Source organism: Oncorhynchus kisutch, linkage group LG18 (assembly GCF_002021735.2).
Source record: "Oncorhynchus kisutch isolate 150728-3 linkage group LG18, Okis_V2, whole genome shotgun sequence".
Classification (NCBI taxonomy): Eukaryota; Metazoa; Chordata; class Actinopteri; order Salmoniformes; family Salmonidae; genus Oncorhynchus; species Oncorhynchus kisutch.
The window spans coordinates 63049176-63062349 of NC_034191.2; the positions used below are offsets into that span (position 1 = coordinate 63049176).

Genomic DNA, 13174 nt, shown 5'->3' on the forward strand with positions numbered 1-13174 from the left:
AGAAAGGGGGGTGGGGTATCAGAGTCGCCAACCACTCGATTCTATTGACCTGGGTTGGCATGTCAGCCACAGTAAAGCCCTCTTGATTGACTCCTGCTTGGATAACATGTCAGCCAGCATGCATTAGTAATGGCACAGCCCTCACAGCATTCACAGTGGATGGAAAAAACGTAGAGGAACACCTCGCATTGAATTACTTCAGCGTTCATACCAGCAAACCCTACTTTTTAAGATGAGGTATTAGGGTTCATGTTGAAGTCTGACCCCCTTGTCTGTCCTCCTCTCCGCGGACTTAAACCGTTCATTAAGATCATTTGGATGACCACGTCTTAAGCTGAGTGCCACAGTTCAGCTGCAGGGTCCTTCACTTGTATTCCACTTCACAACTTAATTGGCTACTTAAGCGTATCGCATTACTAATGGAGCAAATGTAATATTCCTATAATGAGCTGTACCAGGCCATGCTATTGGGTAACTTGTGTCTTATATTATTCAACCGTATAAGGAGTATTATATATTTGAGCCATTTCAATCATTTCCTCAACTCCATGAGGCACAGTACATAGGCCCGACTTCAATTTAGAGTTGATAACATGCTTGAAAGGTTGCTGTGTCTCGACACCTTTGTTACTGAAAGATCCAGATCTGTCGATTTTCCCAGAGCTCCACTAAGATGAGGCTGTTGAAGGCTTGGCAGTGGCAAGGCAGATAAGAGTGGTTCATTCCCCTCGGGTCACGATGAGGAGGAGGGTTTCACTGGATACCCAGACTCCTTGCTCCAGCCAAATGTTACGCCACGCCCACGGGCGTTAGTTTCTTCTCCGTAATGAGTCTGGATCTGAGGTACCTCCCCGACCCTTCAGCGAATGTGAACACATGTCTGATTGGTCCAGAAACCGATGGGTTGGACCAGAGCCAATACACATGTGAGTAAAGCAGAGGTTTGAAAATGTGTCATTGGCTTTGATACTCTGAAACTCTGATCCAATCGCTGATGACTTTGTTTTGTACAATGCCCCTCATGCCCCTTGTCACCACAAAGGACTTCAATGATGGCAGCCTCAGATTAAAGTATGTAGCGAATGACAGAGCAGCAGAAGGATTTATAGTCATCAGGAATTCGAAGGATAGCCCCGAACTCCGCTTCTCTCCCTGTCAAATCTGTTAAGGTGTGTGTGTGTGTGTGTGTGTGTGTGTGTGTGTGTGTGCATGTGTGTGTTTGTTAGCAAAGGGCTACGCAGGAGAGCCAGAGCCTGGTTCTCACTTCCTACACTGCACTGCAGGCCAGAGGAAGGCTGTACAACTCCTTCATCAGGAGGCAATTAGCAGCTAACACGCTAGAAAGAGGGAGATCTGTTTAGATCTAATGTGAGCTGAAGTGTCAAGAAAGGGTGTGGGTGTGTGTGCGTGCGTGCGTGAGTGTGTGTGTGTGATGTGATGTGAGGGGAGGGTGGCTCAATGTCACCCTTCAACATCATTGCAGCTTCAGGGAGGAGGGGTTGTTGCTTATTGCTGCGAGTCACAATGTTTGAAATAGTTGTGGTTAGGTCCCTGATAAGGCTCTCAGTAACGGTCGGACTCCGTTCTACCCAGACACATTACTTGTGGACACCTTCAAGCCTTGTTAGTATTCCTTCCAGGGATTCTATTTCAATTTGGCCTTTGCATAATCGAGTCGGAGCTGGATCGTTTTCCCCTCCCCTCCATTGTTTTATTGTTGCTCACTTACAGGAGACAGAATGCGTATTTAACCCTATTCGCTTGGTTACAATAACACCTGCACGTTTGATTGAATTTAATTGCTTCACTTAATGAACCCACTTAAGGGCCGTGTTTCATTCACGCTGCTCAATTTGGTAGGATCAGCACCGTTACATGGCCATGTGTGGGCTTCGTTTGTGTGTAATTATGATTAATTAGCGACTGATATGTCTAGCTACAAAGGCACGGTAAGAAAATGCTGGATGAGGGAAAAGTGCTTGTTTGGTTATAATGAGATAGCCGGTGTCTTTCGAAAGAGATTATAGATACAATTATAAAAAAAGGAAGAGTAATTTCCCTGGAAACTAGGCCTTGTGTTGTGTTGTTCTTCTTTTTGCTAATAACATTGGTTTGGAGAGTGCACAACATGCCGTCTCGTCCCTCATTGTCAATCAGAATTCCATTACTTTGGAGGTCAGAGTCTCCGGTGCTTCAGGCGAGCTGGGTGTAAGCTCCACTCCGCTCGCATCATCGCACGTCTCTGCCGCTTGTCTATTTTGGAAAAGATAAATAAATAAATCAGAGCTGTACAATGTATTCTGTCTCCTCCATCTCAAGGAGAACGTCAAACCTTTTGTCAGATGTAAGAAAGTGTGGGTGGAAGACTGGAAGTCTGAAGTCAGACAAAAAAGGCAAAACCCCAGCATTGATTTTCCCTTTCTTTTTTTCCTCCACTTGAGCACGTTAACCTGTCTGAGCAATGAGCACACAGCCTCCTGGGTAATTTTATGAATAAATATCCTCATGACCTCTAGCAGAGCAGCAGACAGTGGTTGGCTCTCCAAACTCGCCTTGAGCGATAGCCCTTTGAAAGTACCACACGAAAACAAAACATTGCCTAACCACTATGAATATTTAATTTGAGGCAAGGCATAGGAGCAGAAAGAGAAAGAGACAGAGGACAAAGAGTGGGAGAAAGGGACAGACAGAAAGTGAGAAAGTCTGAAAGAGATAGAGAGACTTCCTTTCAATGTTGCACCCATATCCGCAGACTTTACACTAAAGTGTGGTGACTAGCATTAATTGAAGACAGGTAGTGAAAGTGAGAGTGCCCAGGGGAGGAGCTTTGCCATTAAATGCATGTTTACAGCATTACTCGTTTAAGCCGTCCCCTTCTCCTAGGGCCTCCCCCGGCACCCGGGGCCTGGGTCTGATTTCCACACGACAGAGCCAACAGCTAAGAGATCCATGGGCCATGGCTCCACACACACACACACACACACATGCACACATACATACACACTGGGCTGGGAGACCCATGGGCCCACCGCCCGGCCTCTTCTTCATTATGCCAGCAGCGCGTGACGATATCATTTCTGCCCGATGATTAAAATGTCTCCGGTGTTGAGGGGACCTGAAGGTTACAGCACAAAAGGCTCTCCTCTCCATGGAGTCTAAGTCTCAGACCCCCCGACAGTTATAGAGAGAAAGAGAAGAGAAAGAGAGGAGAACAGAGAGGAGAACAGAGAAAGGTAGCTGCCTCATCAGAATGTCAAGTAACACAGTTTAACCGGCTCACAACCTCACTGCATTTAACATTTTGGTTATGTAGCTCAGACAGACAGACAGACAGACAGACAGGTAAAGACAGAGAGAGAGAATGACAGAAAGACAGAGAGAGAGAGAGAGAGACAGACAGACAAATAGGTGTCTATTATCTGTCAAGGCTGCTTGTTGATTCTTCAGTGTGAGGCACATTGTAATAGCGATGTCCCCTGTCGCCACTGCCACCCAACAGCCTTCTGGGTAATGAGATGCAAATCGGGGAGCCTGAGGAAAATAATGACCCATCATTTATGCTGAGCGTGTATACCTGCGGGGATGGCGGCGTCGTTCATCACCCTGAAGCACTTTAGAGCATGATGCACATCAGTTCCTACAACATCACCACAACGCTACAGCGCTGCACGTTCCCCCCGACATGCCGCGCCATAATAGGTTTAATAATGGGCACCCATATTCATGCAGGGGGGACGGGTGATCTTATAGGCCTTCAGAAAAGAGTGAGAGGGAGAGAGAGAGAGGGAGAGGAGAGAGAGAGAGAATGAGAGAGACATAGCCAGGGACAAACATGACGAGAAAGCGTTGTGGCCCTAATCGGTGGGTGACGGCGAGGCGGCCTGAAATCGGAGCATGAGGAATCAGCCATTCCTCCACCGCCACAGCAGATGAGCGGAGAGCTGCTGAGATAGATCAAAGTCGGCTGATTGGTTTAGGAGTGTTGTTCCTTGTGAGTCCTCATATTTATCTGGTGAATCAGGCTTAGCGTTTTTAGAGCTGGCGCAGTGAGTCGTGGTGGAGGGATTAACACTGCCAGCTGTCACTGCAGTCTCTCACCATGTTGTTAGTGTTAGGAAGGGTAGGCTGAGCTGTCCCTGGCTGATCATTCCTCAACAACACCCTCCACACTGCTCCTAATAGAGATCTGTTGTTGTTCTACCAGATATGCAGCCATGATAGCATCACCAATCCATAAACTGTAGCCCTGCTCACAATAGAAGGACATTAAGAGTCACAGTATTGTCACCTGATATGAACCCATCAGAGCAACACCAATTCACATGATTCCTTTTTATGTCATTTTCATGTCGTGTTTATAGCTGACAGTCTTGGGAGGCTCTTCCTGTCTCTACATGGTACATCGCTGAGTAATGATATTCTTTGAAATAATGGTATTTTTCAGAAAGTCAATCCAAATGAAACTGCTGTCAATAGTTTTTGGAAGTATGCCTTCTCATATTGCTGTAGAGACGTGAATAGTGAGAGCTGAGTGACGACGACTCTCCTCTCATCTGCGATGGGAGGCCAAGGGTGAGGCCGCACGTGGACACCAACACATACATGATATTACCTTGCGCACACAGTCCCAGCAGAGGAGTAGAGTTACCTCCGAACGCCAGTACTCCAAGTCAACACTACCACCTCCATTTCTCTTTCTCCTAGGATGGATAGAGATCACAGTGTATCGCAAAACACAATTGCAACCTCCTTGACTCGTTGCAACAAAATCAATGCAAGCTGTTTTTAGACTTCCTCTGTGTCAAGTGCCATTGTCAGGATTAGAGATGCGTACTTGGCATAAAGTTTGTATGTCCCCAGTGGTCACTTTGAGTATTGACTAGACATGACTATGTTGTTGTGCTGTAATATTACAATTGTAGTGGGATGAGAATAGGAATTCACTAGTTTGTTTATGTGAATGCCTGAGCCTCTTTTAAAGACCTAGTTTTATTTTTCTTTGCCAAAATAAGAGTGGTCCTGCTCTTTAACACCCTTGAAGCAGCTGATGTGTACAAACTCAGAGAGAGAGAAGGGGGGGGGGTGACTACAAATCTCTTCTCCCCGGTTTGTTGAACAATTCCACTATACTTGTTTCATTTAGTCTCTCTCTCTCTCTCTCTGATCTTTCTCTCTATCTATCTCTCTCTCCCCTTTCTCACATTCTCTCACTCTCGCTTAGTTAAATGTGACCTTACTGCAATTACACTTCCTCCAGTGAGACAATTATAAATAAGTCATCTTTCATGGCAGAAGAAAGAGGGAAAATAATGATGCAGACTCTTTTGAGGAATCCTTGGCGCTGTGTGTGCTGTTTGAAGTTGTTCTCCTGAAACTGAGAATACCTCTGTCTCTGTTTCTGTGTTCACATGCAAATCATCCTCAAGGAAACCCTGCCCTTCTGCACTGTCCAAATACTTACTCTTTGTTCCCTCCCTCCCTCCCTCCCTCCCTCCCCTCCCTCCCTCCCTCCCTCCCTCCCTCCCTCCCTCCCTCCCTCCCTCCCTCCCTCCCTCCCTCCCTCCCTCCCTCCCTCCCTCCCTCCCTCCCTCCCTCCCTGCCTGCCTGCCTGCCTGCCTGCCTGCCTGCCTGCCTGCCTGCCTGCCTGCCTGCCTGCCTGCCTGCCTGCCTCCCTCCCTCCCTCCCTGCCTGCCTCCCTCCCTCCCTCCCTCCCTCCCTCCCTGCCTGCCTCCCTCCCTCTCTGTCATGCTCTTTTCTTTCAATCTCACATTTTAGCTCAGGAATTGAAAGTGAAAATTCCACAGGTGTTGATTTCTCTTTTCTCTGTTCTTCTTCCTCCTCGACAGGTGCAAGTGTAACCTTCATGCCAATAGTTGTGTGTTTGACAAAGAGACGCTAAATTGTGAGTGTGAGCACAACACCACGGGGCCGGACTGTGGCCGCTGTAAGAGGAACTACCAGGGAAGGACGTGGAGCGCAGGCTCCTATCTACCCATCCCCAAGGGCACGGCAAATACCTGTGAGTAACCAACACACACGCACAGGAATACACATGCACAAATATATTCACACATGCACAGAGACACATGAACAGATGCAGATAGATATTATGAACACATAATACAGACACACACATACACACATATATGCACAATATATTTCTCGCAGGTGCAGGTATTCGCACTCATGCTCTGAAGCACCCACAAATTCACACACCTCATGATGGTCGTGCTCTCTCTCTCTCTCTCTCTCTCTCTCTCTCTCTCTCTCTCTCTCTCTCTCTCTCTCTCTCTCTCTCTCTCTCTCTCTCTCTCTCTCTCCCCCTCTCTCTCTCTCTCTCTCTCTCTCTCATCAGGGGGTGGATGTAATCCAGAGGTCTTTGTCTCTTTACTACAACAGATCCCAGATCCCACTCTAACCCTAGTCTCCTTCTCATCTTTTCATCCCCTCTACAACGTCTAGCTGCTGCACTAAACAAACCACAGTGTATTCATGTCATTCTTTCACAGCTTTGTATTTGTACACTGACTGTTCACAACAGAAAATGGGGTCTTTCTCCCTCCATTGTTCTTAACAGGTCACATGCTGGATGTCTGATGTGAGGCTCATGGCGATGGGGCTAAAGGGGCCAAGGATGCCAGTAGCCTGCACAGACGTGATGTAATGCAGCTGGTTATTCCAGCTCAGGGAGATTCTTTAGGAAAATGTTTGTGTGTGTGTGTGTCCAGAGTGTGGCAGGAGCTTTCTTCTTTAGCACCCTTCTCCCCTTCTCCCCTATAAGCCTTGTTTGGCCAGACGTAAGGTCTGTTTCACATCTAGCAGGGAGGAGTTGTAAATGAGCCCAGATCAAAGTAGTCAGAGGCAGACGTGTCTCCCATGGACACACACACACACACACACACACAGGTGGCAGATGCTTCCTTCTGTACCCCCCTCCTCCGCCATAAACCCTGTTTGGCCAGACGGAAGCCAGCTAGCGCTGTCAAATAAATGGCATATGCCTCCGAGACACACCTTATAGGGCAAGTTGCCATTTTAACATAGACAGGGGGTTACTGAATACCCAGAAGAAAAGGAAGAGAGAGGATCATTATTGCCAAGGACATGTTGAAGGCACAACCAGTCATTTTTTGATGCTGTTGGTAATGGTTTGATTGTGTTGGCATTTCTGAGCCTGTAGGGTTTATCATAGGCAGGTCTGTTATTGCGTTTGGCTGGATGTTTTTCTCCATTAGTGATCTCTTGGCTGCTGGGTGATGATGTAAAAAAAAGTATTCTCCCTCCCAGGTGGAGAGAGTTATGAGTCTTAGGGAGTGTTAGCAAAATGGTCATTCTGAGACTGAGATTGACAGCACATTATTAAAAATGCCAATGTGGATGGGTGTGTGTGGACTCACACACACATACACGCACGCACGCACAGGCACGCACAGGCACACACACACACACACACACACACACACACACACACACACACACACACACACACACACACGTTCTCTCTCTCACCCTCATGATAAAAGACCGTCTTACCTTAAAGTATATTATTATACTTTATGGAAAAATCCATAATGCAGTAATACTGTGAGGTCTAAGAACGCGTGCCATTCCCCTTGGAATAAAGAAAACGCATGATACTAACAGAAAAATCTCCTTATGCTGTGTGTAATTTCAATTTCACAACTCTATCGAAATGTCCCCCCAACCTATCGAGCATATTGCTATCCTATACAGAGAAAGTAGTCAAAATCAAACATTAGGATTTAATTTATTTTTATGATACACATCAGGTCGTGTGAAGTGGTAACGAGATGGATGACTCATGTTAGAGGACGGTGATACAGTGGATGATTCCACACGTATGATGCCGTGTTAAATCTACAGAGTCGACAAGGAAAAGAAGAAAAGCTTGTTCTTTCTGACCGAGTGAATGAGGGAAAGTGATGGAGAAAGGAAGGGACGGGTGAGATGGAGGGATGGGAAGTGGGCATCACTCTCTGTCACGGATAACTCTGCCTTCTGGGGCCTCGGAATATTCTCTCTCTCTCCCTCCCTTTCTCCCTCTCGCTCTCTCTTTCGCTCTCCCTCTTACGTTCTCTCTCTCTCTCTCTTTTTCTCTCCCTCTTACTTTCTCTCTCTCTCTTTCTCTCTCTTTCTCTCTCCCTCTTATGTTCTCTCTCTCTCTCTCTCTTTCTCTCTCCCTCTTACTTTCTCTCTCTCTCTCTCTCTTTCTCTCTCCCTCTTACGTTCTCTCTCTCTCTCTCTCTCTCTCTCTTTACTTCTCTCTAACCCCTCTTTCCGTGTGTCAGTGAAGAGAGAAGGAGAGGGATCAGTTGGAGAATTACCCATGGCAGTTCATTCTTCTAGGGCGAGGGGTTGCAAGGAAGAAAGATGGAGGATAGTGGTGTAGTGGGTCTCAAGCCTTTCTTCCTCAAATGGTGGAACTAGACAGGAACTGAAAAGGCTAGCTTGGTGAGCTGTGAAAACTGTGACGACTGTTCTAGAGGCAGGTTACAGTGTGTAAAACTGCACTGAGTGTACAAAACATTAGGAACACCTTCCTAATATTGATTTGCACCACCCTCAGAACAGCCTCAATTCGTCAGGGCATGGACTCTACAAGGTTTCCTAGGCGTTCCACAGGGATTGTGGCCCATGTTGACTCCAATGCTACCCACAGTTGTGTCAAGTTGGCTGGATGTCCTTTGGGTGGTGGGCCATTCTTGATACACACACAGGAAATGTTTGAGAGTGAAAATCCCAGCAGTGCGGCAGCTCTTGAAACAAACATCTACTAACATACCCCGTTCAAAGGCACTTAAATCTTCTGTCTTACCCATTCACCCTCTGAATAGTACACATACACAATCCATGCCTCAACTGTCTCAACTGTCTTAAAAACTATTATTTAACTTGTCTCCTCCGCTTCATCTACACTGATTGAAGTCGATTTAATAAGTGACATCAATAAGGGATCAGAGCTTTCACCTGGAGTCCCCTGGTCAGTCTGTCATGGAAAGAGCAGGTGTCCTTAATGTTTTGTACTCTCAGAGGCAGATTACAGATACTTTTTCACAATCGTAAAACCAGTGAAATGTTACACATGTATGTAGTGTATCATACCACATTCCACATGTCTAAGCATTGTTAGGTAACATTGTTAATGGATTATGTTGTTATGTTGAACGTCCGTAAAACCACCACGGGAGTGTTCAAGCATTCAGATCTATCCACAGACAATGATAAGGGGATCACTGTTGTCATGGATACACCTCAGGTCTAAAGTAGACCGTTTGAAATGATGGCCTCTTGATAGCCGTACTGTAAACACACCATCGACGTTATAGCCTTTCTCAGGAACCACCCCCCCACATTTAAAACAACTATGGTAAGTACAAATCATGTCTATCAGGCTCTGTATCGCATCACACTTCCCTGCCTTGTGGTCCGTGTTGGACGGCAGGTCTGTGGTCAGCGAAACGTGGGGTCGTACTAAACGCTCCTCGGTCATATCGAACCCACCTCTGATCTCTAATTCCTCAGGATTAGGAGCCACATGTAAAGCTTCACATCTTGCCGAGAGGAGTTGTAAATGAGCTCAGATCAAAGTATTCAGAGGCAGACGTGTCCCCCATGGACACACACACACTCACACACACACACACACACACATCCCCGGGTGGATTTGTAGGGATTCCTCTACTCCTCCTCCGTGACAGACTCTGGTCCGTGGGGAAAGGCAAGCCAAAGCCGTCTAACTGATATCAGCTTTTATGTGACTTATTGATTTTACCGCTTTCGATTTTAATGCCACCAGAGGGGGTCAGAGTTTAATAGGTTAGCATTGAATAACTCTCTGTTACAGTAGTCTTTCCTATCTGGGTAAAGTACACTAGTGTGCTAACAGGATCTAGGAAGATTTGTCCCAAGCTTGATCATGCACTGTATTGTACGATGGATTCCGGGGGTGAAGTTTCAATAAGTGCAGATCTGGAATCAGCCCCTACTCCATACGATGAGCTCTGTTGAGGAGACGCAGTAGTCATGCAGCTTTAACAGATAACATATATATGTCTTATAACAGACTTACCAACCCCTAACCAGCAATACTGTATCATGTTTCTGGAGGAGGTGACAGTCACAATAGGAGCAAACCATTCTGCTTCTCTAATTAGTGTACAATAACGCATACCAACCAGATGTCACAGCGGTGTTATTCACTGTTGAATCCAATGGTGTGGTTCAGCATGATGGCAATAAGAGAATAAAACGTTTAAGTGATAATGCCCGAGAAGACGGTTTTCGGACGACTTAACAACATTGTTGTCACGGCCGTTGCAAGAAGAGGACCAAGGTGCATTCCTTTATATTATTATGACGCCGACCAAAACAATAAACAATCCAAAAACCAACCGTGAAGCTAAAGGCTATAGTGCCAACAAACAAAGACAACTACCCACAAAGACAGGTGGGAAAAAGGGCTACCTAAGTATGGTTCCCAATCAGAGACAACGATAGACAGCTGTCCCTGATTGAGAACCATACTGGGCCAAAACAAAGAAATACAAAACATAGACAAATTTACATAGAATGCCCACCCAAATCACACCCTGACCAAACCAAAATAGAGACATAAAAAGCTCTCTAAGGTCAGGGTGTGACAATCGTGCCAATATATCCTCCAAACACCGGCTTTGAGGATAATATCACTTAAGCGTCTTATTCTCTTATTGTTAATAACCTATTCAAATAGCGATTGACATATTTTCATTAAAAACATTATTTTGATGAATTTATTCATACTATTTCATCCTTCCACAAGATATATACCTGACACAAATCTAAGATTGCTACCCAAGCCAGCTGGTTCGTTCTACTGGTTCAGTTGCCAGAGACGCGAGACCCAGTCGTTAAGTATTTTTGTTCTGTATCTATGGACGCGACCCAGTCGTTCATTCTAAGTGTTCCATTGCCATACTGGCTGGCAATGTTCATATCCCTTGCTTGCTAGATTGCCAACTACGGCTAACTTACAGTCACGTCAAACAGTGCAGACAGAATAACAGCAAAGTAGCTGCCTTTGCATTTGTTTAAGCTGTTTTCTATTGACATTTATTTGGATACATCCATAACAATGAGCTAATGATGTACGATTTCACCTGCCATAAAAAAAACGTGGTCTCTCATAAGGACACTTTTGTTCAGAGGAGCTAGCCAATAACACCGCTAACACAATCACTTCATACTGAAAAGACTGCACTTTGTTAGGCAAGTCAGTTAAGAACAATGACAGCCTAGGAACAGTGGGTTAACTGCCTTGTTCAGGGGCAGAAGGACAGATTTTTACCTTGTCAGCTCGGGCATTCGATCCAGCAACCTTTCGGTTACTGGGCCAACACTCTAACCACAAGGCTACCCTGCCACCCCTTTCAGAAATTGTGTTTGCGAAAATGCATTATGACACCTTTCTGTTTTCTCAGTGACATTAAATTCAGCATTTTAAGCTCACGTTTTAAGCATTTTAAGTTTGTTCCAGCTGAACGAGTCTGACCACAAGTCAGAGACCACTATGATGACACACCAATGCGTTTGATGGACCATTTTTGTCTTCTTCCAATGCCTCTTAAGGGAAGAAATCCAAAAGTAAACATTCCTGTGTTTGGATAATCTAAAAGTTATGTTACTGATTACAGTTTTTGGACAGGTAACTGTAATGTATTACATGGCAAAACAAGTCAGCCAAAATGTAGATTTAGAAGGAAAATACACTGGATTTAATAAGTGACATCAATAATTGATCATAGCTTTCACCTGGAGTCCCCTGGTCAGTCTGTCATGGAAAGAGCAGGTGTCCTTAATGTTTTGTACTCTCAGAGGCAGATTACAGATACTTTTTCACAATCGTAAAACCAGTGAAATGTTAAACATGTATGTAGTGTATCATTAACACATTCCACATGTCTAAGCATTGTTAGGTAACATTGTTAATGGATTATGTTGTTATGTTGAATGCCCGTAAAACATGTATACATGGCAAAACAAGTCAGCCAAAATGTAGATTTAGAAGGAAAATACACTATTGTTTCCTATGAATCTTTCCACACAGTGGGATCCACACAGATCAACATAAACCACCTATAACATGTTGGCTGATACTATATTTCCTGCTGCTGTCAGTGGTTGAACGCAGTCTGGCCCTGTTGAAGCAGCCAGCCCAGCCTGGTCCTGAGCCCTAGCTGCTATAATGAAGGGTGTCTGCAGCAGCGTGTCTGGAGTGGTACCATGGATACTGTAATTAGTGATACCTAAAGGCCTAGGTGGCCATTGTGTCTACACAGAGATGGGAAGAGAAGAGCTCTCCGCTCCCTCTTTCCCTGCCTCCCTCGCTCCCTCAATGTCTCTCTCCCACTTCACCACCCCCCTCCCTCTCCTCCCTGCCTCTCCCTCCTTCCCACCCGGCATTATTTAATTATACAGCGTTCTAGTTCTGTATCCGAACACCCCCCCCCCCATCCCTCTGTTCTTTATCTTCCCTCTCCTCTTTAGGTGTTGATGCTTTACTCTATTTCCTCTCTGCTATTTGCATTGTCTCCTGACTGCTGATCCTGTTCCCACTCCTCTATTGTCGTTTCATTCTCATTCTCTCTCTCTTTCTCCATTCTCTCTATTTCTTCCTCTCTCCCTTTCCCTCTCTCCCTCCCTCCATTACCCCCCCCCCCCCCGAGACCCGGCTTGTTTACTTTGCCTTTCCAACATCTCGCTCGCTGCAGCTGCGACGGTAATCTTTCTTTCAAATATTTGTTTCTTCCGTCTCAGGATTCTGTCTCTGTGTGCCTCATTCCCGGAATCTTAACTGTGCCTCCGAACTCGGCACACATGCACTTTACCACTTGCCACCTTCGATATAGATCTATTCCCCTTTCCCCCACAAGACATTTAGATGTAGGCGGTCGAGTGTTGAGAGTGTTCAGGATGGGGGCAGGCTGGAATTCGTCTCCAGAGGAATTCAATCAAATTATGTCTGCTGCTTTTTCCGTGGCACGGATCGGCAAACTTCCCTCCATCCAAACCGGTTACTGGTGCCTGTCCCTACTATACCGACTGTGCCGGAGAAGGAGATAGAGCCCGTGCAAGAGAGTCAGTGCAACAAAAATGTTATTATAAAGGAGGTCAA

General features: G+C 45.7%; 1 protein-coding gene across 5 annotated transcripts in view; it reads left to right on the forward strand.

Moving 5' to 3' along the window:
* ntng1a (netrin g1a) overlaps positions 1 to 13174 on the forward strand; it is a 229723-nt gene that overhangs the window by 103656 nt on the left and 112893 nt on the right. For all 5 annotated transcript variants that reach the window (XM_031796454.1, XM_031796457.1, XM_031796456.1 and 2 more), the window contains exon 4: positions 5847 to 6019. In XM_031796454.1, the coding sequence (XP_031652314.1) occupies positions 5847 to 6019 (173 nt within the window). The remainder of the gene's footprint in view (positions 1 to 5846; positions 6020 to 13174) is intronic.